The 27,113-nt window shown below is 35.2% G+C and overlaps 1 protein-coding gene across 3 annotated transcripts in view; it reads left to right on the plus strand.

Moving 5' to 3' along the window:
• Nucleotides 1–27,113, plus strand: part of MGAT4D (MGAT4 family member D) — a 55,765-nt gene extending 28,652 nt beyond the window's left edge. For 2 of the 3 annotated variants that reach the window (XM_039249152.1, XM_039249153.1), the window contains 8 exons: nucleotides 705–751; nucleotides 6,844–6,957; nucleotides 9,826–9,901; nucleotides 11,437–11,551; nucleotides 14,293–14,423; nucleotides 19,243–19,350; nucleotides 20,691–20,856; nucleotides 26,500–27,113. In XM_039249152.1, the coding sequence (XP_039105083.1) occupies nucleotides 705–751; nucleotides 6,844–6,957; nucleotides 9,826–9,901; nucleotides 11,437–11,551; nucleotides 14,293–14,423; nucleotides 19,243–19,350; nucleotides 20,691–20,705 (606 nt within the window). In that variant the 3' untranslated portion in view covers nucleotides 20,706–20,856; nucleotides 26,500–27,113. The remainder of the gene's footprint in view (nucleotides 1–704; nucleotides 752–6,843; nucleotides 6,958–9,825; nucleotides 9,902–11,436; nucleotides 11,552–14,292; nucleotides 14,424–19,242; nucleotides 19,351–20,690; nucleotides 20,857–26,499) is intronic. The other variant, XM_039249154.1, reaches the window with a different exon arrangement.

The raw sequence follows: 27,113 nt of genomic DNA on the forward strand, positions 1-27,113 counted from the left end.
TGATCTCAGCTCGTGTCATGATCTCATGGGTTCTTTAGAATGAGCCCCACATCGGGCCCTGACACATTAGAGCTTGGGATTCTCTCTCTCCCTCCCTCTCTACCCCTTGCTCGCACATATGTGTGTGCGCTCTCTCTCAAAATAAATAAACTTAAAAATTGTTTTTAACTTTTTTGTTTTTTACTGTTTATTTTTGAGAGGGGAGGGTACAGAGAGAGAGAGTGAGATACAGAATCCAAAGCAGGCTTCAGGCTCTGAGCTGTCAGCACAGAACCCAATGTGGAGCTCAGACTCACAAAACACAAGACCATGATCTGAACTGAAGTCGGATACTTAACTGACTGAGCCACTCACATGCCTCTAAAAAAATTTTTTTAAAAAAGGGCAATTCTTAGCAATAAGCTGCCCCATTTGTAGGGCAAAACTGTTTTAGACACATAGGTTTTTGCATACTAATTTTTAAGTGTAAAAAATGTGTAGTGATATTTTGTATTGTGACAAAGGAAGAATGAAATATTTTAAGTACTCCAGTCAGGTCTTTTAGACACAAGAGTATTTTAAAATGCTTTCATAGAAAGTGAAAAAATAAAACCTTCTTAGGACCCAATGACATTCCACACATAAACTAGACTTACATGTAGCAAACGTGTTAGTAAAACTACGAGGCATGCTTGATTTCAGTGAAATATTTTTCTCATTTTTAGAGAAATGAAGATTATTTAAAATCTGTTGTTGACATGATTAAAAAAAGGTGAGTACTATCTGATAAGCTTAAAAATAGCTATTCTTTTATTTTTCTCTTTTATTTTTTCTGCCCCGTTATTCTATTAGTGATCATATTCTTTTTGATGAGTGTAGCTGTGCAGACAGAACTACTTAGAACTACAGGTAGTTCTAAGCTGTGATGAAGTATAGCTTATAATTCTCCCCAATTTTGTGGGTTATCTACCTAATAAAATCCATATTTTTCATGTTATGATTGTCATATCTATTTATTATTCCTCTGAGGAAATCCACTTCCTCTGAGAGAAGCCTACTAGATTATTTTTTAGGCGATCTTGTGTTCCTTACTGTATGAAGTTGCATTCTCCGCTTCTGCTTATGATCTCCTACTGAACGCAGCCCAGGAGAAGCAAGCACATGCTGATGAACGAGCAAAAGGTGATTTATCCTGCAAGACTCAGTGGAATTGGACCCAGCCTGTTACATGTTTATATTCACGTGGGTGACACAAGTGGTAAAAAACAAATCACAGCGAGGAAGCTAGTGTTTTGCATTGGTGTGGGGAGGACAATATGAGAACACGTAGAGGAGAGAGTATTTTACTCTAATTGCAAGTTATCAAGAAGGTCTTTCCTGAGAAGGAAATCACTGGGCTGAGTCTAAAGGTGTAAGCAGACATTCTTCAGGCAGATCCAAGGAGAAAGGGAATGCCTGGCAAAGAGAAAACCAAACAGGAGCATGCTAGATTTTTGGAAATAGAAGTATATCCTGGGGCGTGGATGTTTGGTGTTTAGGAAGAAGTTATCAGTGGGAGTTAAGGCTGGCAGCAATAAGATCATGAGGAGCCTTGGATACTGTGCTAAGGAATATGCCCTTTATGCTACAGACCAGCGTTGCAAACATGGCCTTCAAGCTGAATCTGGCTAATAGACATGTTTGGCTTAGACAGAAAAGTATTTGTTTGTTTTCCTCACCAAATAGCTCCCAGGGATGAGGCAAAGTTATTTTAGTCAAAAGTATTCCAGCTAATAACTGTAGAATGAATAGAATTAGAAAATCACCATTTTGAAAACAGCTGATTCAGGCATGTGGATGGGGAGCTTTACAAGGAAGTTGCACTAGCCAGCCTGCAAACAGGATTACCCTTGGTAATTCAGAGAGAAGGAATTCAATAGAAAGAATTGGTCAAAAAGTGTTTCTAGGGGCTGCAAGAACCAAAGAGAGAAGAAAGGAAATGGAAGGAGCATGACGGGACATAGTTGTATACATACCTCAGGATCTGACGTTGGGCTGCACCTGCTGCTGTGTTGTTGAAAACGCCATGATCGCAGGTTCGAACTGTGCCAACTCTGTCAGAGCTGGGACCTCCAGTATCTCCGTTGCCTCCTGCTACTCTATCCTGCTGCTGCTGTGGCCTTCACCAGAACCCGAGAGTAGGAAGAATATCCTCCTCGTTGACTGCCTTCCAGTCTCTTGATACTGCCTCCCATGGGCAGAACATAAGTGAAAGGTACCTAGCAAGGGGGCCTGGGAATGTGGTGTGCAGACCGCCTCTCCCTACAACAGCTGGCAGAACAAAAGTGTGAGAATGGGGGCTGAAGGCACATGGGCAGCCTGCAGGAGGGGGCCAAGTGCCCCCACCTGAACCTCTGATCAGTCACAGCATCACGGAAATGAGACAGCCAGACATTTTGTGTCTTCTGTTGTGATGTAAATGAAATACACTGTGAAATAACTCTAGGGAATTACTGCCCACCACTCTCCAAAATACAACACAAAACAAATACAAAATACAACGTAACACAAAACAGACCTTTAATCTGCTCTAAATTCAAGTTTAGAGTCTACATAGTGAATAGAGGAAGCAATCTGGAGTAACCACCTGGATGAGGACGGGGGATAGTCTATAAGACAGTTGACCCCGTTCTTTCAACAAGACTGTTGTATGAGACAAAAACAGAAAGAGAAACTGAAATAATTGGTCTAGATAATAAGTTTAACAAAAAAGTAAGAGATAACTGATTACAATGAGGGGATCTTACGTGGAGGCTGATTTGAACACCCCACCTTCCCCATTGAATACTTGTTAGGCTACTGGGGACATTTGAGTTATCACCTGAATATTATGTGATGTTAAATAACTATTCTTGGTATGGTAAGGTGTGATAATGGCTTGAGGTTATGTGAATAAATGCGCTTTTTCTACTTTGACACTGAAGAATTGAAGGGTGAGAAATGATATCCAGGATTGGTTTTAAAATACTTCAAAACAACAAAACAGTGGACTGTATAGATGAAACAAGTGTGGTAAAAAAAAAAATGGTCATTGAAATCAGGTGATTTGAGTTTCACCGTATTCCCACTTTTGTGTGAGCATGGTAATTTTCACAATAAAAAGTTAAAGCATTGAATTAGACTATTTTCAATAAGCTTGACTGATGGGGACGGAAACAGCCTGATAACACTTGTGTTAGGGGGGGTCTGGAGATGGGTTGCCGGGAGTGGTTTTATATGTGGTCTCTTCCATGGGAGGACCTATGGGGGGTACACGTGGATGGAGTTCTCGGCAGGACTATGCTAAGATAAAGGGGGAAATGACAAGAACAGGTGAAGGAGCAGAAAAAAATAATTCATTTGAGAAAGCAGGGTGAAATGAAAGAATTCCATCCTTAAAGGCTTTTCCTTCCTCTGTGAAAGATGAAAGTATGTCGAGAGTGAGGGATTTATTGGCAGTGAGCTTGAACTGGAGAATGGTAGTGAAGCCCTGAAGTAGATGACCTGTGTGGAAGGAGATAGAGTTGGGCAAGATTAAGGAAAACACCCATGTATGTCTGGTTTTTCCCAAAAACAATTGCCCAGGAAGAAAGTTGCCTCATACTTGAAATGTTCTCCTTAAAATGTTCTCCTATTCCAGGATACGCTCTCTTGGTTGCTTTATTCTGCATAATAAACCACTGTTTGGAGAATACACATTAGCCTGAAATGACATCAATCTATACTAGGTTGGTGTCCTTAAAAGGGAGTCTTAATAAGATCCATTACAAAGAAGGCAGAGGTTTATAAACAATTCCTGGGGATGTGTTTGCATAATTGCAAAACTTTTAAAGATGATTTGAAAAAAGAATTCTAGTATGCGGTTCCTTGTGGAGATCACAAAAATATTACTTGATGTATAAGGAGACATGTTTTGCTATAAAATGTACAAAGACAATGTCACTAACTGGTATTTTAGCTAGGCTTGAAGATCATGTATATCAGAGAACTATATCAGATGATTCAAAGAGATTCTCATGATGATAAGGATATTAATGGTAACAATACATCATAAAGGGTTGGAATACAATTTTATTTTTTGTGAGGGTAGAATGAAACTATCATTTAAAAATTTAATGTAGACTTATAACTTTTCATTTATATACCTACATTTTTATATATTTAATTTAGCTCAAAACCCTTTTTCTATGTCTTCTCACTGAGGTTAATGAGAGATTCCTCTATATGTTATAGGACCCGATTAAGATTATACATAACCTTATATGAAACTGTATGTAACTTACGTGCTTTATATAAAGCTATAAAGCTGTATGGTTTCCATGCTTTTATGACTGTAAGATAAAATCATTCATTTATAATGGCAACAACATACAATTATACTATTTTCTCTAGTCATTGGCAACTAGCAATTCTGGTCTCATTATCTCCAGGACTTTTGATGCTATCCATAACCTAATAATCTAGAAAAGGTTTAAAGAATCCTAGAAGGATGTTACCACACAGGATTCAAGGGTCTTGCTTAAGACAGACTGAAAAAAATTGAACCTGGAATCTTTTCCTTTATCAGTAATGGGAAATTATACCATCAAGATAGAAATTATTTGTAACCTGACCTTTGTTGTTTTGAGACTTTGTGTGAAATTTTCTAGAGGACAAAATTTACTTATAAGCTTCTATAATCCTACTTTTTGATGATTGTATATGCTGCAACTTAATGTTATTTTCATGTACCTCTGATATTCTAAATTGCTGTACAAAGTTAAGCAATTTTACTTTTAAAAATGTAGATACTGTGTTACTAATTTTTACCCTAAAGCAAACAGAATTCCTTATTCTGTTCTTTGAGCCAGCATTTTCTACTCTCCAAGGAACATACTAAAATTAGTTTTTAAAAATCTTTCCAGTTGATACACCAAAAAATCAGAGGAGCCAGAAAGACTTTCATCCACTGTACGTCCCCATTTACACTCCAACCTAAATAAATAAGTAAACAAACAAACAAATAGGCAGAAACCCTTACACTGATGCATAGAGCCTGGTTAGGATCGAGTGTCAATTAGAACAGTTCTTTACCTGGGAGGGAATGTATTGCTATTCCTATTATAAAAACTCAGAAGCCATTTAGAAAACAAACGAAAGGAATGAAATTGTCCACATTGCAATGTCATGAGGAGGCAACACAAGTACCGTGACCAGGCACCAACAGACTTTGGAAGGAGGGGTGAGATGATGATGTGCATTTGTTATTTGTGTAGCGCTACGTGGGCTGAAGAACCGGAAGCAAGTTTGTGCTTTATGGAATCATTCACCGCCAATATAGCATGATGATTCAAATTCCATCAATGTTGTTGAGGGAGACGTGTTGTCTAACTAATACATGGTAACTGAAATTCATTCGTATTGGAATTGTGCAAAGTGAGGACTGCCTATTTTGCACAAAATTGAGATTGTGCATCTAAAACTCTGTCCTGCTTTTTCACCTGCTAGTAAAAAACAAACATTTTCTTGAGACTTTAATATTTTAATAAATAATGTAATGCCTAAATGTAAATCCCATTTAAAGTCATATTATCTCTAAAGGAAAATCTTTTAAAATGCTCTACCTGGTGTCCCATCCTTTACCTTGATGGTGGTAGATTTGTATAATAGCTTTTGTGAGCCATGTGGTGTGCATTTTAATGATGTCCTAGTTTGTCTATAAATATTAACTTAAAATTATTTTTAATTTTTAATTTTGTTTAATTTTAATATATTTTTTATTTTATTTAAATCCAACATGCATTGTATGTTAGTTAACATATAATAGCTTCAGGAATAGAGTTTAATGATTCAGAACTTACTCAGTGCTCATCCCAAGTGCTCTCCCCAATGCCCATCATCCATTTATCCCATCCCCCACTCAACAAAATTAAGATTCTAAAAAGCATGTCCTCCAATGAGTTGTGGACAAGAGTAACACTTAATCCTTGCTTGCTGGGAGGAATCTATAGTTTCAGGAGCCACAGTGCTGTTACTCAGTAGGACTCTTGTTAAACTCAAAACTATGCATTTTTTTTGAATTTTTTAAGTTTATTTATTTACTGAGAGAGACAGAGAGAGAGAGGAGAGAGAGAGAATGAATGGGATGGGGCAGAGAGAGACAGAGAAAATCCCAAGTGGGGTCTGTGCTGTCAGTGCAGAGCCTGAAGCAGGGCTCGAACTCACAAACTGTGAGATCATGACCTGAGCCAAAACTAAGAGTCTGATGCTTAACTGACTAAGCCACACAGGCACCCCAGGCATTTTTTTATTTATTTTGAGAGGAGAGAGAGCCCACATGTATGAGCGAGAGAGGAGCAGAGAGAGGGAAAGAGAGAGAATCCCAAGCAGGCCCCAGGCTCAGCATGGATCCCAATGTGGAGCTCAACCCACTACCATGAGATCACTACCTGAGCTCATATCAAGAGTCAGGCGCTTAACTGACTGAGCCAACCAGGTGCCCCAAAACTATGCATTTTTAAAAATCACCTAATGTTCTATGCTAGCTCAATAGTTCCATTATTTTGAATCTTTTAGGGTGTATATATGATTATAAATTTGCAAAATTTTAAGGGCCTATAATTTTTGTGAGAATAAATTAATTTTATATTGTATATTTTAACTTTTTGTTATATTGTGCACTAATTTGTATAAGAAATACTTTGGCTAAAAAGTATTAGTTTCACAATGTGGATATCATGTATCAACATGTGAAATAATTCAAATAAAAATATTACATGGACCTGCATGAGGACATTCTTTTTAAGTATTTGTTATTTTGGTAAACCAAATATTCAGTTACAAACTTCCATTTACTTCCGTTTACAGATTCAAAAGGCAACTGAAGTCTGGATCCTTAGAAGTCATTTCAATACCTGCCTTTTTTTATCCAAACATGTTACATGTCAAGAAGTCAGCTGAGGACTCAGGAAAATTAGCAAGGTATTGGGGTGTCTGGGCGGCTCAGTGGGTTAAACGTCCTACTTCAGCTCAGGTCATGATCTCACGGTCCATGAGTTCAAGGTCCTCATCCAGCCGACAGCTCAGAGCCTGGAGCCTGCTTCAGATTCTGTGTCTCCTTCTCTCTTTGTCCCTCCTCCATTTGCACTCAGTCTCTCTCTGTCTCTCTCTCTCTCTCTCTGTCTCTCTCTCTCTGTCTCTCTCTCTCTGTCTCTCTCAAAAATAAATAAACAGTAAAAAAACTGGAGACGTATGATGTATTAGAAGACCGTATTCTTAAATAACAAACTTCATCGGATGTACTGTTGGAACCAGTATCTAATAGATCCCATTTCAAACACAGTCACTTCTTGCTCCCTTGCAAGAGCGGACTATGTGCATTCCTTCCCAGTCTGCGTCCAGCGATGTCAGGCTGGTAGCATGAAACCAGCCATGGTAGGAGCATTTACACTATGGAAATGGGCAAAAGCTACAAGTCATGGCTTCTCCCCACCCCACTCCCCAGAAAACATTTGCCACCAGCACTGGATTATCTATGCTCACATTTTCAGCCAATAATTAGCAAGGACATAATGAAGGAGGGAAAAAACTGGGGTTATAAATTATTACATGTGCCTTCTAGTTTCAACTTTTCTGTTTGTTGGTCATCCTAGACAGGAAATTTAGCCTTTGTTTTCTTAGCTTCCTCCATTTTCTGGTGTGTATAGTAAAATCTACATTATATATTTGGAAAAATCATGGTGAGAATAAAATATGATAGTACCTATTTAAGAATTTTGGGGGCACCTGGGTGGCTCAGTCGGTTGAGCATCCAACTTCAGCTCAGGTCATGATCTCATGGTTTGTGGGTTTGAGCCCCATGTCAGGCTCTGTGCTGACAGCTCAGAGCCTGGAGCCTGCTTCAGATTCTGTGTCTCCATCTCTCTCTGCCCCTCCCTGTTCATGCTCTCTCTCTCTGTCTCTCAAAAATAAATAAATGTAGGGGCACCTGAGTGGCTCAGTTAAGTGCCTGACTTCGGCTCACGTCATGATCTCACAGTTCGTGGGTTTGAGCCCTGTGACAGGTTCTGTGCTGACAGCTCGGAACCTGGAGCCAGCTTCAGATTCTGTGTCTCCCTCTCTCTCTGCCCCTCCTTTGCTTAGGCTCTCTCAAAAATAAAAAAACATTTAAAAATTTTTATGAATGAATGAATGAATTAATTAATTAAACAACCAAATAAATAAATAAATGTAAAAACTTTGGGGCACCTGGGTGGCTCAGTCGGTTAGGTGTCCAACTTCGGCTCAGCTTATGATCTCAGTTTGTGAGTTTGAGCCCCACATTGGGCTCTGTGCTGACAGCTCAGAGCCTGGAACCTGCTTTGGATTCTGTGTCTCATTCTCTATCTGGCCCTCCCCACCTTGTGTTCTGTCTTTGTCTCTCAAAAATAAATAAATGTAAAAAAAATTTTTTTTAAAAGAATATTTAAGAATTTTGAACAATTAAAAGGCTTGTATGTGTATAAAGGACCACTACTGTTTGATTATAAATGTGGTAGGTATTATAAGAAATGTAGTAATTTGGTTCCTCAAAACTTAATGGAGGAAAAGAAATTCCGGAATTCAAAAAAAAGTTTTATCCCAGGAAACTTATTAGCTCTGTTTTGTTTTGTAATAATAAATGGTATGTCAGAATCTGGAAATCTCATAAGGATTTTGTTTTACTTTTAATTAAGTAGTCAGGTTTTAAAGTCATAAAGCTGGGAGGCCTTCTAGATTCTGTTTTTCCTTCTGCCCTTTATGTCTCTATCATCATTTCTTCTTTTAAAAACAAAATCTCTCTTAGAACACCTGGGCGGCTCAGTCAGTTGAGTGTCCAATTTCGGCTCACGTCATGATCTCACAGTTGGTGAGTTTGAGCTTCACATCTGGCTTTCTGCTGTTAGCATGGACCCTGCTTCGGATATTATGTCCCTCTCTTTGCCCGTCTCCTGCTCTCTCTCTCTCTCTCTCAAAAATGAATAAACATTTATTTAAGGAAAAAAAAATCTCTCTCTGCATCATTCCTCTCATCCTCATTCCTCAGCTCTGGACTTATTTCAGGCCATTAACGATCTATTTGCTTTCCTTAAGCCTAGCCTAGCCTGGCCTCTCTTCCAATTCATTCTCCACAGTGTAGCCTGAAGAATCCCTTTTCATAGGAGATCAGGAGCGAAGTTTCCTTCATGATCTGGTCTCTGTCCACCTTACCATCATCAGTTTTTTTTTCCACCCATTCTCGTTGCTGTAGATCTAAGATGGCACGCTCTCTCGCAAGCTTCAACGTCTTTGCAATAAAAGTCTTCTCACTAATGCCCCGCCCCCTGCTCCACCCGCGCCATCTTATGTTACATCATCATTGCCAATGTCTTTGTATATCACTTATCTAATTGTTCTGATTTTATAATTTTTCTATCTTTTCATAGAAGATTGTGAAACCCTTCTGGGCAAGGGCTGCATTGTGTATTGCTCTTTTTATCTTCAGGAACTGGCCTCGTATCTAGCTTAGTAATAAATTAGAATAAAGTTTCTTCTTTTATTTGAACAAGACCTAGGATGAGAATGGATATTAACTTTTTTGTACAGATCAAAAGTTAACTAACCAAAATGTAAAATAAATAGGTTATGCTTTTTTTAGTTTAGCAATGGCAGATACCATCCACTGAATGAAGATGGAAACTTTAATATAACTTTTCAGTATAACATTCAATTTCACTTACTATAGATAGTACTCTATGTTAGCGAAGGTTGTTTTCAATTACTGAAGTGTGCTTGTAAATAAAAATTATATAATAATGACAAATATTAACAGATTTTATTATTTATCTTTAGTTGGCACATCAAACAAGTACTGGATTTCTGTTTTTTGATGCTGTATGCCCAACCAAAGGCCATGTATTATTTACAGGTAAGACCTTGGTGTATATATATAATTTGAAGTGGAAGTATTATGTTCTATTGTATCCCTCCACTTACTTTGTATTCAGAAAATAAGAAAATGCTCATTATGTTAAAATTCCAGAAGGAAGTTTTAAGTTGATTTGATGTAAGTCTTCTAGCTGCGTTTACTATAAACAGAGGATATCATAGTTACCTGAAGCAAACTGAAAAGAAATTCTCAAATTAGAAAAAAATAGAAATTATGTTCCCTACATTTGTCTTGCCACAAGTTTATTACATTAGAGAAACATATTTTGAGAACTGAATATATGTCAGATGTGTATATGCTTACCATTGGTATCCTACATTGTCTCCTCTCGTATTTTATGTTCTACCCAGTTCTACAGTGCCTTACTGTATTTTTGAAATAAATAAATTGTATATAGTTTGTTTCCCCTGTATTCTGGCATATTCTTAAATAAGAGTGTTATGTTTCAGCAGTAAGTATACACCTCACTACAAGTGACAATGTGCAGTTGTAAGAAGAGTTTGTAAGATATTACTGGAGATGAGAGAATGTTAGAAAAAGGCCTGAAGCAGGGTCTTCTCTTTTACTGGAAGAACAACAACAACAAAAAGAGCCTTTTGATTTCTAGTTAACAGAAACATGAGATCCACCCGATGTATTCTTCCCAATTAGAACAGCATAATTCTGGTTTGTGCTCTGGTAATAATGTGCTTGAGGATTTCCACATTTTTCTGAATCATGTAGGAGGCCCTCTTAGTGTATAGATTACCCTATAAATATTTATATATATATTATTCTATAATACGTATAAAATTTAAAAGAAGAAAACTATATGGGCGCTGGGTGCCTCAGTATGTTAAGCGTCTGACTCTTGATTTTGGCTCAGGTCATGATCTCACGGTTCGTGAGATGGAGACTCGAGTTGGCCTCTGGGCTGACAGCACGGAGCCTGCTTGGGATTTCTCTTGCCTCCCTCTCTCTTTGCCTCTCCTCTGCGCATACTCTTCCTCTCTCTATCTCAAAATAAACAAATAAATATTTTTTAAAAAGAAAATTCTAGTTTCCCTTTCCCCCTGTCTTATGGAGAACTGCCCTTAGGCTTATGTGTACTGTCATCCTACCCAGCTTGTTGTGGGAGAGTGCCAGCTCTTTTGTCATCTCATTGCCAACCACATTCTCCGGTTCTCTGGGGACAGGACACGGAACCTATCATCTCACACATAAAGCTAGTTAGTCTTAAACTGGGAACTGAAGTATTCGTAAGGATGAAAATGGATTCAGATCAATAGATTTTTTTTCAATGAGGATTTAAATTGAGTGTTCCATATTAGTACTTAGGATCAGCTCTGGTCTCAGAATCTGAAAGTGAAAACTAACTAACCATAAATGCCCTCAGGGAATTGAAGTAAAAATAAAATAACCTCATAAAAACTCTTCCTTCAGTGTATTCTACTGAAAGTATTTTCAGTTCTCAAGATAATACAATTTATTCAATGGAAGCATCAAAGGAACTAACGACTTTTGTCTTTTTCCAGCTAGAAGATGATATCATAGCTAAAAAGATGTACTTTACAAAAATCACAGATTTTGTCCATAATATCACTTCAAAAAATTGGTTTTATATTGAGTTTTCAATTCTTGGATTCATAGGTAAGCAGTCGGGTTTTTTTTTTTTTTATCTCACAATAATCTTAAAAGTTCTTAAGAATTTATTAGTCTATTACTCAATGGAAAGGAATGGCATGGTTTCTGTAAAGATACTATTAATTTAACAATAATTCAAGTATCTGAGTTTCAGAAAGTGTATTTTTAAACCAATTTTTTCTAGATAGACAATATAAAGAAGCAGATTGACACACAGACATATGTGATAAAAATGTAAGAAAGCTACCACTTGCTAAATGCTTGCTGGGATTCTGGCCCACATGGTAGCTCAGTGACTAAAGGGTACTGCTCTATTTTACACAGAAACTCAAAGAATTAAAGTTGCAAATAAAGGAATTCTAATTTAGGACTCTAAACTCCATGTAATTTCCAGTATGCCAAATCTGACATCCTTAGAAAAGTATAAAAATATATGAATCATACTCATCATAGAAGAATTCCTAAAATTGTGCCCATGATGAGATTTAAAAAAATTTCCTCTATAGACTTTCTTTTTTCTTCCTTCTACTCTTTCTACCCTCCCTTCAATACTTTTTCTTTTATTTGAACCTTGATGCAGCAAGTTGAATTGCCACATTCATTTCATGGTGCATGTCATCCTTTCTTTTGTACAAGAACCCTCTCTTATTTTATTCTTTCGTTTTATGCCCAATCCCTACTCTTACTTCCTCCCACCCCTCAATAGGTTTCCACTCTAATATGTTCAACGTATACATATAGGGGCACCTGGGTTGCTCAGGTTAACTGAGTTACCCTCGGTTAACTCTCTGGCTTCTGCTCAGGTCATGATCTCACAGTTCATGAGTTTGAGCCCCGTGTCAGGCTCTGTGTAGTCAGTGAGGAGCCTGGAACCTGCTTTAAATTCTGTGACTCCCATCTCTCTTCCCCTCCCCTGCTCGTTCTCTGTCTCTCACTCTCAAAAATAAATAATAAACATTAAAAATGTTTTTTTTTAAAAAGTATACATTTAAATATGCTTATATGGGTGTTTATAATGTTTGTATCTGTTTAAAACGTACACGAATGGTGATGTGATAAACCTATCATGCCCCTTAACATTTTTGTCCTCAAAACTAGATTTTAAAACTGTCAACATGTTGGTTTATGTCCATTTAGTTTATTGTTTCCTACTGCTGTTGCATAAGCCCCACATAATAATCCATTTTACTTCTCCATCCTTGAAGTGGTCAACTTTGCTCCCAACTCTCTGCTGCCACAAAGAAATGAAGTGACATATTTTGTCTCCTGGAACAGGAGCACTGAGGGTGAATAAGTCGTGCCAGATTACTTTGCAGATTGGCTATACGGTTTATAGTCCCCTAAGCAGTGCATATGAGTTCCCACCTCCCCATATGCTTGACAACATGTCATCTATACATCATGTCTTGTCTTTTCTTTTCTTTTTTTTTTTTTTGCCATTGAGAAGAGTGTTAAGTATTTCTTTGACTGCTAGTGAAATCTGTTATTCATATACTAACTTGACCACCTTCTTTCCCATACTTTCTGTCAAGTGTTGTAGAATCCAATTTTGAGACTCCAAAGGTTTATGCTCAGCTTTGATTTAAATAAGAAGAATAATTATAGGTAATAGTAATACCTAATAAGCTTGAAGAGGAAATAATCTTGTTGATACATTACTGTGATAATTTTAAATTCTTTGTATCTTTCTCACCAAAGTCCAGTATGAGAAGGATGCAGAATATTCACATTCTGATCACAAGAGCACACCGAACAAGGAGCACTATATATGTAATGCTGAAGTCTTATTTAAGCTTATGTTTACAACAGCTGTGGGTTTTTTTTTTGTTGTTATAATACTAACAATTTTCTTACTATTACCAAAAATATGAATTTGCTAAATAGAATTTTACAGCATGCTGACAGCAGGTAAGGAAAAGACAATTATTGACTCAAATATTTCCATCATTAAATCACTTGTTTGGTTACTATATAAAAACCAAAAAATTAAAATACAACCATCCACTTGATTAAACAACTCCAAGAGATTCAATTCCTAGTGAAGAAAAAGAAGCACGATTACTTCCTACTATCATATTAATTAAATGGTTGATATATTTTACACTATTTACTAACATTTACCTGAATCTTATACCTTCAACTTCATTTCAAAATCAAAGATGCAGTATATTAGAAGAAAGCAATTGGATCTAAGGAAATATCCTACTTTAAAATACAGCAAATCTTTAAGTATCACAAATACAAATAGAAATAAAATTCACATAAAACAATGCTCAAATATTGAAATAATACTATATTTTCATCAAAATTAAATGCTAGACATAAAAAATGTGGTAGATAAAGTTCTACAAAAGTCAGGTTTTGGATTCACTTCTACAAAATTAAGTAAAAGATTATAGCTTCTGTACATTTCATTTTATGTATGTATCGTTCACAAGTCTTAGCAATTGATCCTCATTGATTATCAAAGTTGATTTCCTAAGGGTATTCGCTATTCTAAACCTGCTTCACCCTTTCTCTCCCAGAAGTGGCAATCTGTAATACTTAAGCAGATATATTATTTTATTATCCTTCAACTTCAGGAATGTTTTAAGGATATATTTATGTAGGAATGTATTTAATTTTTAATGTTTTTTTTGGTCCTTTCTCTTGTTAATAGAATGAAAAACTATATATAAGGGTTATTTTCTGATATATTGTATAAACACTCGAGAGTTATTTGAATTTGTTTACTTTTTTCTCCATAGGAAAACTATTTAAATCTGAGGACTTAACTGATTTTGTGCGGTTTTTTTTAATGTTCTACAAAGATAAACCCATAGATTTGCTCCTGGGGGACATTTTTCAGGTAAAGATGTGTAACCCAGGAGAGACTCCTGTGAGTATTTCTTTACTTTGTAAATACAAAATATTTTAGGAAAATACTATCTGTCTAATGTATTTCCCTGAAATTTGTTTACAGAACTAAACCAGATGATTGCATTAGTTTTTTAAGTTCTGGTATCCAGAATTTTTACTGACACTGATACCTACTACATGAAGTAATGAGAGGCCACAAATTAGTGAAAAGTGGAAGAAAGGTGACAAAAAAATAATAAAATGATAGATGCAAATCCAAATATGTCAATATTTACATCACATATAAATGATCAAAATATGCCAGCTGAGAGATAGTTTGTCAGAATGGTAAACAAACACTATGCAATTACTTACTGTCTGTACTCAGTTCAAATATAATGCTATACATAGGTTAAAAGTAAAAGATGGGAAAAGAAAAACCATGCAGACAAAAATGAAAAGAAATCTGTACTAGCTATGTTAATATTAAAGTAGACTTTGGTGTAAAAACCCAAAAATTTTGACCAGGGATCAAGATACTATATACTGGTAAAAGAATCAAATCCCAAGAAGATATAACAATCCTAAATGTGTATGCATCTAATGACAAAGACTCAAAATACATGAAGCAAAAGATAACAGAACTAAAGAGAGAAATACATTAATCTACAAGTATAGTTGGAGACTTCAACACTCCTCTCTCAGCAATAGAACTGGTGGGTAGAAAATCAGCAAAGAGATAAGAGAATTGAATGACACCATCTACCATCTCAATTTAATTGATATTTTTTAAAAATGTTTTATTTATTTTTGAGATAGATACAGCGTGAGCAGGGGAGGGTCAGAGAGAGAGGGAGACACAGAATCTGAAACAGGCTCCAAGCTCTGAGCTATTCCTCAGCACAGAGCCCAATGCCGGGCTTGAACCTACGAACCATGAGATCATGCCCTGAGCTGAAGTCATACGCTTAACTGACTGAGCCACCCAGGTGCCCCTGGATTTAATTGATATTTTAAAAACACTACATCCAAGAGCAGTACAAAACACATTATTTTAAAATACACATGGGGACTCCTCCACGGATCTATTGGTTAAGTGTCTGACCTTCGCTCAGGTCATGATCTCGTGATTTGTGAGTCTGAGCCCTGCATCAGGCTCTGTGCAGACAGTGGGATTTTCTGTCTCCCTCTCTCTCTGACTCTTCCCTGCTCGCTCGCTCTATCTCTCTCTCTCTCCTAAAATAAATAAACATTAAAAAAGAAGAAATTAATAACAGAAAGATAACTGAAAAATCTACAAGCACTTGGAATTTAAACAATACACTCCTGAATAAACCATGAGTGAAAGAAGAAGTCTCAGAGGAAATTAGAAAATGCTTTGAATTGAATGAAATGAAAATGCAACCTATCAAAATTTGTGGGATGCAGCTAAAGTATTGCTTAAGGAGAAATTTATCATAGAAGAAATCTTTATCTAAGAAGAGAAGAAAAGTTTCGCATTAATAATCTCAGCTTCCACTTTAAGAAACTAGAAAAAGAGAGCAAAATCAAGCAGAAGAAAGAAAATAATAGCTCTGAGGGCAGAAAGCAACATAAAAGCAATTCTTTGAAAAGAACAAGAAAACTGATAAGTTTTTAAAAAGACTGACAAAAAAGACTCAATAACAAATTATCAATAGAGAATACATGATGCATATGTGTGTGTATGTGTGTGTGGGTGTGTGTGTGTGTACTAACAACATATGGAGATGATTTATATGCTGAAAACCTAAAAATGCTGATGAAAGAAATAGACATACCATCATTAAATATTGGAAGACTCAGTAAATATGCAAATGCTTCCCAAATTGATCTATGGATTTAACATAATTCTGATAAAAATCCCAGCAAGATTTTCTATGGTAGATACAGAGAAGCTGATTCTAAAATTTTTAAGAAAATGTAAAGGAACTAGTTTAGCTAAAATGATCATGAAAAAGGAAGGAGAAAGTTGGAGGCATCACACTACTCAATTTCAAATCTTATTCTAAAGCTATAGTAAGCAAAACAAACATAGGTAAAGAGGTAAACAAATAGACTCATGGAACAAAACAAACAGCTCAGAGATAGCTTCGCACAGTATGGCCAATTGGTATTTGACAAAGGAGCATATGCAATTTAATGGAGAAAGAATAATCTTCTCAACGAATGTGTATTGGATAAGTTGGATGTGTGTATATGTGATATGTAGGTATGTATGTATATATATATATACATAGAAATACATAAATATACATATACGTATATATATACATATGTGTGTATACATACCTATCTACATATCAATCTAAACATAATGCTTGATAAAAACATTATTTCAAAATAGATCATCTATCTAAGTATAAAACATAAACTATAAAACTTCTAGAAGAAAGCGTAAAAAGTATCTTCAGGATCCAGGAAAAGAGTTCTTAGACATGATACTAAAACTATGATCCATTTTTTAAAATTGTTAAATTAGATTTCATCCAAATTCAAATCTTTTGTACTGTAAATTTTACTGTTAGAGGATAACACACCACAGACTATGAAGAAACATTTGTAAATTCCGTATACAACAAGGACTTGTATTCAGAATATAAAGTTCCCAAAACTCAATAACAGGAAAATAACCCAATTAAAAAAATAAGCACAAGACTTGAGTAGACACTGCTAAGGCAATTTCTCCCTTACTGCAATAAGCAATGAATTCAGCTCTCATTTTTTGGGGGGCATTTTGCAGGAAGCCAGTATTTGATAAATCTATCTCATTGAAACTTCTATTAGTAGCTTAGCAAATATTATCATATTTGCTAGTTTTTAACACCTCAACTAATTTTATCTGACTTTAGTTTCAAGTTAAATTAACCCTAGATTATTTAAATACTTTACAGTTATAACAACAATCCTTTAATATATTATTTTCCTACATGTTCGTACTGAGTAGAAATCCATTTTAGTGAGTCTACTATTTTTAAAATTGTTAAATAAAACAAAAATGTAATCTATCAAATGGGAGAAGATATTTGCAAATAATATATCAGATAAAAGATATATATCCAAAGATATATCCAAAGATAATATCCAAAGTATATAAATAACTTATACAATTCAGCACCAAAAAGCCCCCAACTAATCCAATTAAAGAATTGGCAGATAAATTGAATACTTGCCAAAAAAGTCATACAGATGGCCAAAAGACACATGAAAATATGCTCAACATCACTCATCATCAGGGAAATACAAATCAGAACCACAACGAAAGTAGCACGTCACACTTGTCAGAATGGCTAAAATGGAAATCTCAAGAAATAACATGTGTTGGCAAGGATGTGGAGAAGACGGAACCCTTATGCACTATTGAAGGGAATGCAAATTGGTGAAGCCACTGTGGAAAACAGTATGGAGGTTCCTCAAAAAACTAAAAATACTGGGGCGCCTGGGTGGCTTAGTCGGTTAAGCGTCCGACTTTCGCTTAGGTCATGATCTCGCGGTTCGTGGGTTCGAGCCCCGCATCGGGCTCTGTGCTGACTGCCAGCTCAGAGCCTGGAGCCTGTTTCAGAGTCTGTGACTCCCTCTCTCTCTGACCCTCCCCTGCTCACGCTGTCTCTCTCTCTCTCCTAGAAATAAATAAAACATTAAAAAAAATTTAAAAAAAAAAAAACTAAAAATAGAATTACTGTATGACCTAGTAATTCCAATATTGGATATCTACCCAGAGAAAACAAAATACTAATTGGAAAAGATATATACACCCCTGTGTTTACTGCAGCATTATTTACAATAGCCAAGATATGGAAGCAATCCAAGTATCCATCAATACAGAAGTGGATACAGAAGCTGTGGTATATATAAATGGAAAATTACTCAGGCATAAAAAAGAATGAAATCTTGCCATTTTCAACAACATGGATGGGCCTAGAGGGTATAATATTAAGTAAAATAAATCAGTCAGAGAAACGGAAATACCATAATATTTCACTCATATGTGGAATTTCAGAAACAAAACAAACAAAGAGATTGACAAAGAAACAGACCCTTAACTATAGAGAACAAACTGGTGGTTGCCAGAGGGGAGGTAGGTGGGAGATTGGGTGAAGTAGGTTAAGGGGATTAAGAGAACACTTATCTTCATGAGGCGCTGAGAAATAGAATTGTTGAATCATTGTATTGTATACCTGAAATTGATATAACACTATATGTTAATTATACAAATTATTGAGTATATAAATTTGAGATGTATTTTTATGAATTTTCTAAGTATACAGTATATAAAATAATTCTCAGTGATCGTAATAATTTCAAATGTTTGCTCTTGCTTTTAAGGAGTGGTTTCACAGGTCATCTTTCTTATTTTTATTTTTAATGAGATTAACCAAATCTTTTTCTATAAAGCATAATATTGGATCCTTGATTTAATCGTGGTTTTTTTCTACTTAATACATAGAGGTGGGGTGTAACAGTGTAGGAATTAATATGAAATGAAAAAGAATAACGTAGTCTAAGAGAAATGGATAGAAAAATACAAAAAAATTCATTTATGTTGTTGAAATAGAAAGAAGGGAATGGAAAATTATAGTTGGTACAACAGTAGCCTGATTTTTCTACAACAGATTTCAAGAAGATATATGCTTTAACAAAAACCATTTTGTTTCTAAACTTTTGTTTTATTATTTTTCTGAAGAAAAAGCTAAGAAATAAAGTTTTATTTAATGTTTAAATATTAAAATAGGACTCTGGCAAAAACTAATATAATACAGAATTCTTCCATCCATAAATGCAATAAAAAGGACTATTTGGGTTGTTTCAGAAGATTTGTTGTTTCTCTTCTTTTTCCCCAGGAAAAATGTGCGGAAAGAAATAAGCAAATTCGTATTCGTTATAAACCTTCTCTTTTCCAGCATGTGGGTATACAGTCGTCATTCCCTGGAAGAGAACAATATTCCAAAGTAAGATTTTAAAATGTTACCTGAGTAATATACAATGTATTGTCAACTTAGAAAATATTTTCTAGAAAAGGAGTGATGGACACACGAGAGAGACTATAAAATATGGTGGTTCAAACATAGTTCATCTTATGATAGCTGTATGTTGTGAAGAGCAATCACCTTTTCAAGATCCAAGTTATTTGTCATCATTAGAAAAATCTAGCCTATCTTAACTTCTCTGCCTTACTGTTACCAGCTGTGTAATTCCAAGTAATGACTAAACACGTTTTAAAAATCATAATAATGTTCAGTATTTTAGTCTAATATTTAAAATTAGACAAGAATACTTCCAAAAAAGCCCCTATTATTTAATTTAAATGTAGCAACATTCTTATTTCAGATCACTGTCATTTCAACAAAAATTCAGTATTGTCTGGTTTTTAATCATTCTTAAATTTTCCATCATTTTTAGAAACAATATTACTTATAATCTAATTAGTATCTTGCCTGGGTAGAAGAAGCAAAGACTTCAGAGTCAAAACACCTAGTTTTTAGTTATAGTAACCTATGTACACGATATTGGGCAAGACCTGAGACTCCTCTGTGCTTTTTTCAATCTGTAAGAGGAGTTTAAATTAGATCATCCTTAAGATGTTTTCCACCTTTGAAATATTATCGACATCTCTCCCTTCTTCATTTCTTCACACAACAAAGCAAATGATTGCTTTAATCCTTTGTCAATTGAAATAAGAGAAATGTACATACATTTACTCCCATCATTTTATTCATTATTTATGATCAGCCCTCCTTCCACCTTTTCCAGTCCTTATCTCTATATATTTATTATACTGTATTCTTTGAAACACTGCCTGAAGCACAGTGTGAATTCAGTAGATGTTGGCTATTAGCTATTAGGCAAAGTGAAATTCTAGATTAAAAATATTCATTAAGCAAAACAGACAAGTATCTGGAATAATGAATATGTATGGATCTGCATGCAAAAAATAACACCATAAAAATACATAAAACATAGCTGCAGGTGATGCAGAAAGAAATTGATCTATGCCACTCTATTTGTTAGTGCTATTATAATAAGATTCTTCTCTTCCATTATATCTTTTGCTGGATGAGCTATTTTAACCTTACCTTTGTAAGTTTACAACCAATTAAGTAGAATATTTATCTAATCACTCATATTTTGATATTATACTCTAGCCTTTTACCTTTTTACACCTTATACCATGTAAAATAGAAATAAATAACAGTTTAATGACATGTCCAATGTGATTGTATATTTTTAAATGTATATTACTTTAATTATTATAATAATTTAATCATGTTATTTTAAAATTTTCTAACAGGATATTTATTATTAGGATTTCATAATTTGAGTACCTTCTTTGAAAATGATCAGCATCAGTGTTTGGGAAAAAATGATACAATGAGGATTAGTCTTAGTTCTCAACTTTCTTCGTAATGAATAAGACACTATATCACATAAAAAATTAAACCTTTGATGATATACTGGTAAGTGTAAAAATTGATATAAATATATAGAAAATTATCAGATATTTGTTAGCCTTATTTTATAACCATATTTTGTGTATTTTTAAAACTTTATACATATAACTTTCTAATATACTCTCTAATATTTTGTTTGAGAATAATGAGTAAGTATTTTCTTTTCCTTTTTTATCATGTACTGTACACATATAATGAATTTGGAGACAATAGATTTCAGTGTGAAGCCTCATTCTTATCAATAGATGCAACAGTATGGATGAATCTCTAAAACACTGTGCTAAATGAAAAAAGCCAGATGCAAAAGGCTATAGACTATATGATTCAATATGGAATTCTAGGAACAGCAGATCCTGATAATCTCATTATGATTTTAATTTGCATTTCTTTGATAGCAAATGATGTTGAGCATCTTTTCATGTGCTAGTTGCATGTGTGTTGTATGTATGTGTGAAAAGATGCTCAACATCATTTGCCATATATATATATACACAAATTCATATAATGAAATATAGATTTTCATCAATATGGATTTTAATGAAATGTATGTATATAGTTTGTGAAATTTCTGTTCGAGTATTTGCCCATTTAAAAAACTGGGTTGCTCACCTGTTTACTTTTGAAGTGTAATAATTCCATATATGGTCTCAGCTTATGGCTTGCTCTTTCATTTTCTTTTTTTTTAATTTTCAAAAAATGTTTTATTTATTTCTGAGAGAGAGAGAGAGACAGCGTGAGCAGGGGAGGGTCAGAGAGAGAGGGAGACACTGAATCCAAAGCAGGCTCCAGGCTGTGAGCTGGAGCCCGATACGGGGCTCGAACTCACAAACCGTGAGATCATGACCCGAGCTGAAGTCAGACACTTAACTGACTGAGCCACCCAGGTGCCCCTCTTTCATTTTCTTAATAGTGCCTTTCAATGAATGAAAGATTTTCACTTTGATAGAGTTCAGTCCACTGAAACCTCCACTCTGTCGATATAGTTATGTTATTGCTTAGTTTAGTATTCAGTGATTTTATGACAATATAAATGCTGTTTACACTTAAGCTACATAGAATGCTATTTATTTTTCCTTTATTATACAACTGTTTTTTGAGTTTTAAACTTGCTTTATTTCAATGTACTTATCACTAATTCATCCTCATATTCCCCATGAAATATCTAAATCTGTTTGCAGTGTATTGGAACGTTTTAAAAATCATGGATGATGTTCAATACTTTTCTGCATTTCTACCACTTCCCAATCTTGAAAAATATCTCTCCTGTAGCCTCTGACCAGTTCTAGCAGATATCTTAGAAACCAGGCAGTTGATTTTCCTGTTTTCTATATCTCAATCTGTATCATTCTTGGTCTACTCATTTGTTTTAGTAAGGCACACACCCCCCTCTCTCTGGTAATTTCTTGAGGAAGATTGTGTAGGAGGTAAATTCTTGGAGAACTAAAACATCTTAAAATGACTGCAGTCTATCAAATTTGTTAGGTTGGTTAGGCAAAGGATTCTGAATTCTGATTTTTGAAGGTATTCAAGAGTGTAACTGATGAAAAGTAGTTAAAGCCATTCTAATTCCTGTTTCTTGGTATAAGCCCAATTTTCCCATCTGTAAACCTTTTAAAATTTTTCTTATATTTAAGGTTCTACAATTTCATGATCATAGGTCTATTTTTATCTACGGTGCTTGATATTTGGTGGAGTTTTTTTAATATGAAAACTCATGTTCCAGTTCTGGAACATATTCGGAAATTATTTTGTTGATAAAGTGACTCCCTCTATTTTCTATGCTGTTTTTAAGGAACGCTATTTCAAATGTAAGATTTCTTGGATTGATGTTCTCCCTGTCTCTTACTTTCTCCTTCCTATTTTCTTTCTATTTGCTTCACTCTCTGAGAAAGTTTTTCCGAATTTTGTCTTATATCCTTTTTATGAGTGCTATTTTTGTTTTTTGGGGGAAGGAAGGCAGTTTTCATTGATTGGTTGGTTTGATTGTTTTTTTGTTTTGTTTTGCTTTTGCTATTAAAGCTTTAATGTCTGAAGAACCCCTTTTGTGCTCCTAATGTCACTGTCCCCTTTAAAACCCTTGGTTCTTACTTTATGATTGGAATACTCTCACTTAACCCTCTAAGGATTTTAATATTTTTTCATATTTTTTAAAATTTATTTTCCCTGCATAATTTCTATTTCCTTCAAGTTCTTTGTTGTTGTTGTTGTTGTTGTTGTTGTTGTTGTTTTTGGGTCTCTGTACTTCAAGTTGAAGGTATCCTCAGGTACGTAGTGATCATAGAGTGTATGTTCAAAAGGAGAAAGGTGGTTGGAGGCCCTGAGCACACGGCCAAACCTGTCAGTTTCACTGTCTGGGGAGGGGTGGCTAGGCTCTTGCCCTAAGGAATCACCTGTGAGTGCCTCTAAGTTTTGCTTCATGGGCTAATTAAATTGCTAGAGAATCTGGGAGCCCAGTAGGCAAAGATAGTTGGGGGCTTCGGTGTTCACTTTGTCAATATTTACTTATTTGTCCTATTTATCATTATTATCCTTACTCTGGTTTGAGTCTAGATACCCTATGTTTGCCTTTTCAGAGAATTACCTGTCAAGAGTGAAGAGAAGAGGGTCACCAGTCTTCGTGGGGAGGGAGAGGGTATTTAGGGCTTTAACTGCCTCTCAGACTTGCAAGCCAGCCTCACAGTTTTGCCCCATCTTCACCTCCGTTTCTAGCAGTAGTGGAGGTTTCTCTCCTGCAAATGGTGCTTCTGTTTCCATACAGCTTTTGCACAGACCTCCATTGTGGTGCCATCGTTTCCGCTCCCATTCTGTAAGATCCTGTATTTTTAACTGGCCCTTCAGGTTAAGTGTGATTTCTAGATAGAGTGAAAGTAAATACTTGTGCCTGACTCACCGTCTGCATTGGGCAGCCTAGTAGTTCATCCTTGAACTTTGACTCTTCAGCCTATTTGCTTTTTAACTTCCAAAAACAAAATTTTAATTTCCAGGACTTTCAGTTGATTCTTTTTTATGTGCACAATATCCTTCCTATCTCTCGGAGACCATTAACTACACTTAAACATTCGTAGATTAGTATATGTGTAAGTCATTACTTTAACCACCTCCTATGCTTATTGTTTGCTGTTAATTCTGCATCGTTGCCATCCTCCTCTCCATTTCCCCCTGCTTCTCAGGGGGAAACTCATGTACCTTACACAATGTCTTTTCCCACAAAGTGCCATGTTAGGTTCTGTCAATGAGAGAGAGTCCCAGTAGAGGTGGAAGACACCAGAGAAGGTAGCAGGCAGAGAAGGTAACAGTTGCCTGCTGTGGACAGGGAATTGAGATCACACTTGCTTCCTTCTGGGGCATAGGTTCACACACTGCCTGCACTAGGTGCTAGTTACATCTAAGTGGCTCATTCAGCCTTCCTTCAAGAAGGCTATGTATATCAGTTGCCTGGGGCGAAAAGTCCTTATTGCTCTCCTGTGGGTGGTGGGTGCTCCTGACGACACACCCCCTTTCTCCTTCAGGGTTAGCCCCAGTGTAGTTCCCATCTTTTATCAAATTTGGCATCTCCGTTCTAGCCCTGTGCCACGTGCTGCAGTCACAGATTCCTCGGCTCCACAGTCCCCACTCTTCCATCAGATTTATATTTCTCATTAATGTGATTAAATGTCTCCTCACCTGGGAGCCCCCTCTATTCTTTATGTCGTTTGGAGTTAGATCTTTTCTGTTCATATACTATTTCAGTGGGGCCTAGCTGTCTACTACCTAGAACCAAGAATTTAGAGATTACCTTTCAGCTTTTTTCAACTTTCAATTTTATTAAGTAAAATAAAATTTACATTCATGACCCCAGAAAGATAAATGTCACCCTCTTTTCTTTAACCAGGTATAACATAGCAACGCTTTAACATTCATTTCTTTACGTCTTTTGTACCTCTTTTTTTTAATATTTATTTTTTGAGAGAGAGAGAGACAGACTATGAGTAGGGGAGTGGCAGAGAGAGAGGAAGACACAGTTTCCAAAGCAGCCTCAATGACAGAGGCTGAGCTGTCAGCATAGAGCCCAACGCAGGGCTCGAACCCATGGTCCGTGAGATCATGACCCAAGCTGAAGTCAGAGGCTCAACCGACTGAGCCACCCAGGTGCCTGTCTTTAAGTCTTTTTAAAAAAATTTTTATGTAAAATTTGTTCCTGAACCAGTTAAATTATGTATTACACTTCTCACAAAACTTTTTAACATGTAAGATAAATTTTCTATAGTCCATTAAGAAGACAAATAGTTTGGTTTATTTCTATTCATCTAGCTAGTAGTTCAAAATAATATGTTAATTAAAAAATTAATCTTGGTGATGAATATTCTAAGTTTTAAAGTTTTAAAAATTTTGCCTGTCAATTTAAATGTTCTTTATCATTTCATGTTCTACATCTCTAATAAACAAGAGATTAAGAAACAACTAAAATATTTCTGTATGAATTATTGCTGAAAACTCAAATAAGATATTTAGTTTTTCTATTAGCTGATAAGCAAGAGAATAGTGTGTTTCTATAATTTGCCAGTGCTTCATCCTACATGAAAAGTTACGTTTGTTTTACTGCAGTGCACTGGGCATAAGGCAAGGTGATTCAATCTCTTGGAAGCAGAGATACCAAATAAAATACAGGATATCTAATTAACTTTTAATTTAGTTAAAAATGACTTTTTTATTTTGTATGTGTGACTCATTTGTTTATTGCTGTTGCTAAATCTACCAAGCCTAGTTGGAGGTGATGGAGGGAGAGGAAGTAGATGGAGATTTCCCACCAAAATGCTTTCACTGAATTATTTGAGTTTACGCCTTTGACTTTTATTAAAGAACAATATTTGCATGCTTTTCAAAACTATTATTTAAAGTTATGTTTCTTTTTTATGTAAAGATACATGTGACAACTTTCTCTTAGCTAGAAAAAGGATATTCTTTCCCAAAGAATAGTCATGACTTCTGTGGTCCGTTGTGGGTATTTTTGTTCCCTTTGACTAACAAGAAATTCAAAACTAACCTCATATGAAATGTAGTACTCATATTTTCTTGTATTCACAGCAAAATTCCTCCAGTTCTAATTTTATACTTAGTCTCTGATTTTCTTTCATACGTTAGTGTTAAAAGATTATTATGTTTCAAATTGTTATCTTAAATCTTTCCTTCATTTATTTATATTTTAAATTATAAAAATAAAGTGTATGTTTAAAGATACCTGGATGTTGTCATACCAGGGGTACCTGGCTGGCTCAGTAGAGCGTGCAACTCTTAATCTCGGGGTCCTGAGTTCGAGCCCCATATTAAGGGTAGAGTTTATTTAAAAATATCTGTACCTTGTCTATAACAGTTTGTTGGCTTTAATGACAATCCCAACAATATAGATTTCCCAGGTATCCCAATGGTGTTCAATAATTCCAAAACCATGACGGAATTAAAACTGACATTGTCTAATATATCTTAAGAATCATGTCTTTGTCAACGTAAAATTATCTTCTTTACTTATAAGGCAAAAGTGTAATCAAAAGGACAACATAAAGAAAGAATGTTATCAACGTTTTTCATAAAGATAATTATATCCTTGAGAATTAATTAATTTCTACTTTAATTAATATTCTAGATATTGCAGTTCTCTTGTTTTTATCTCAGAAAATAAGAAGATAGTAAGCATAACAAGAAAAAATTCTGTAACACATTGGAACCTCAGACAACCTTGATTTCTCATGGCATCTTTTAGAAATTACACTAATAAAAATGCATAATTGTTTGGAAGAGGAGAAAGCAGTAAGCTAGTAGGCCTGAAATGTTAAGCTACCTCTTATGTCAAGAGAAATTATAGTGTTTATGTATGATATTTATACCCTTACTATTTAATTTAATTTAAAAATAGTAAAGGCAAGGAAGGTTTTGAAAATTAAGAAATGAATTTTGTTGACTTGGATAGTGATGCTATCACATAATTTTAATAAATAATATTTCAGAAAGTTACTATTGTCATGGACAGGTTCTATGTAAATTGGTATATGTTCTTATCCATTTTGTTAGGACATCTAAAGTAATAGAAAGCACAATTTAAGCAAGCCTCGGTCTGGTAGTGTGACAGTATCTTCTTGTCTTTTAAGTAAGTGCGTTTAAAACTATAAACTTACACCTAAAATGTCATTTGAACAGATTACCAGCCTCTTGATGTTTATGTATTCTGATAGTCATTCAGTTCTAAAGATTTTATAATTTCTCTTATTAATACTTTCTTAGCTTATGGG

The sequence above is a fragment of the Hyaena hyaena genome, unplaced genomic scaffold (genome assembly GCF_003009895.1).
Source record: "Hyaena hyaena isolate Hyena2069 unplaced genomic scaffold, ASM300989v1 scaffold_333, whole genome shotgun sequence".
Taxonomy (NCBI): Eukaryota; Metazoa; Chordata; class Mammalia; order Carnivora; family Hyaenidae; genus Hyaena; species Hyaena hyaena.